A 1,736-nucleotide genomic window follows, 5' to 3' on the forward strand; every position below is an offset into this window, starting at 1 on the left:
TCCGTCCTTGACCGGCCGATCTCGCCGCTCACGCCCGCGAGGCCGGAACGCCGAGGTCCGGTCTGCAAACGGAGCACGTCTCGGTCGCGTCTAGGAGACGACGACGGCGGCAAGAAGCCGCCCTCCGCTCCGGACTACGCCGTCCATTTCCTGACCGTCTTCTGGAAGCTTCTGTTCGCGCTGGTCCCGCCCGCCGACTACTGGAACGGCTGGGCGTGCTTCGCCGTCTCCATCGCGGTCATCGGCGTGCTGACGGCGCTCATCGGGGACCTGGCGTCCCATTTCGGCTGCACGGTGGGCCTGAAGGACTCGGTCACGGCCGTGGTGTTCGTGGCGTTGGGAACGTCCGTGCCAGGTAGGCCGTCGCGCTCGTCCGTCCGTATCCGGCGCGGCCCGCACGCAATCCGGCCGCCGTCTTCCTCAGATACCTTCGCCAGCAAGGTGGCGGCCTGCCAAGACCAGTACGCCGACGCCTCCATCGGCAACGTGACGGGAAGCAACGCCGTCAACGTGTTCCTGGGCATCGGCGTGGCCTGGTCCATCGCCGCCATTTACCACCGCTCCCGCGACCAGGTGTTCAGGGTGGACCCGGGAACGCTGGCCTTCTCCGTCACCCTCTTCACCGTCTTCGCCTTCGTATGCATCGCCGTCCTCATCTATCGGCGCCGACCCCGCATCGGCGGAGAACTCGGCGGACCGCCGCTCGCCAAGACGGCCACCGCCGGCCTGTTCTTCAGCCTGTGGTTGACGTATGTCGTCTTGTCGTCGCTCGAGGCCTACTGCCACATTCCCGGCTTCTGACGCCGCCGCCGCCTTCCCCGTTCGCCGAGCGTCATCGCGAGCCGACTTGAGCGCACACACCTCTCTCTCTCGCCGGACCGATGTGGCGCCTCTCCAGGGACGTGCGGATGGACGGAAGGACAAACGGGACGGGCGCTATAGACGAGAGCGCGACTCGCGTGGAATGACGTCGCTTTTCAAATTGGCTCGATGATGAAAGCCTAAATGGCCACGATGGCGTGATCCGCGTCCAACGGCGATCTGCGACACAAGTCGAGATCCGACCATCGTTGCCATTCATCCGATCCACGATTTGAGGTCATTTCTTTTCCAAAGCGAGCTTTTCGCGCACCAATCGATGTCAATGGCGACCGGCAAAAAGTGGCGCCGCGCATTTTGCTTTGCGGTCCCACAAAATAAAGCCGAGCGTTCCGGCCCGACTCTTGTCTCGCTTGTTGGCGTGTTTCCGCTTTTTGCTTTTCTGACAATCCCGACTGCTCCTCCCCCCTTACGCCGTTTCCGTCAAAGGGGGGGGCCGATCACCGAGCGGAACGCCGCCGGCTGCGGCCGTGATTTGAATTTGAATTTGACTCCCTGCAGGAGGCGCTTGTCTCGGTGGACGGGCCCGCCGTGCCGCTACGCGCATCGGACGATACGTTCGGTGCAGGACAAGATCTCGTTTGCACACATTGGTCCATATATTACAGCGTGCGTGACTCACACATACGCACACGCACGCACACCTGCTACGAGCTAAATTTGAAAGTCAACAAGAAAGAATCCGTTGATTGTGGAAGCTCCGATCTCCGTATTGACTTTCGATTCCATTTTATTTGGTGTGACCGATGACGATAAGACCGCCCATGCACAATCGCATGATTTGAGCTCATTTCTCCATTCCTAGATGAAAAGGTATGCCTAAGAAAGCCCGTCCTGTCTAAAATGAGGTCGCTAGG

At 60.9% G+C, this 1,736-nt stretch overlaps 1 protein-coding gene across 1 annotated transcript in view; it reads left to right on the plus strand.

Annotated features, from left to right (window-relative positions):
* The window catches only part of LOC109530812 (sodium/calcium exchanger 1-like), a 14,792-nt gene extending 13,544 nt beyond the window's left edge, over nt 1-1,248 (plus strand). The window contains exons 8-10 of the mRNA XM_019894707.1: nt 95-355; nt 425-848; nt 943-1,248. Of these exons, the coding sequence (XP_019750266.1) occupies nt 95-355; nt 425-801 (638 nt within the window). The 3' untranslated portion in view covers nt 802-848; nt 943-1,248. The remainder of the gene's footprint in view (nt 1-94; nt 356-424; nt 849-942) is intronic.
* Nucleotides 1,249-1,736: the final 488 nt, after the last annotated feature.

The sequence above is a fragment of the Hippocampus comes genome, unplaced genomic scaffold (assembly GCF_001891065.2).
Source record: "Hippocampus comes isolate QL1 unplaced genomic scaffold, H_comes_QL1_v1.1 scaffold868, whole genome shotgun sequence".
NCBI lineage: Eukaryota > Metazoa > Chordata > Actinopteri > Syngnathiformes > Syngnathidae > Hippocampus > Hippocampus comes.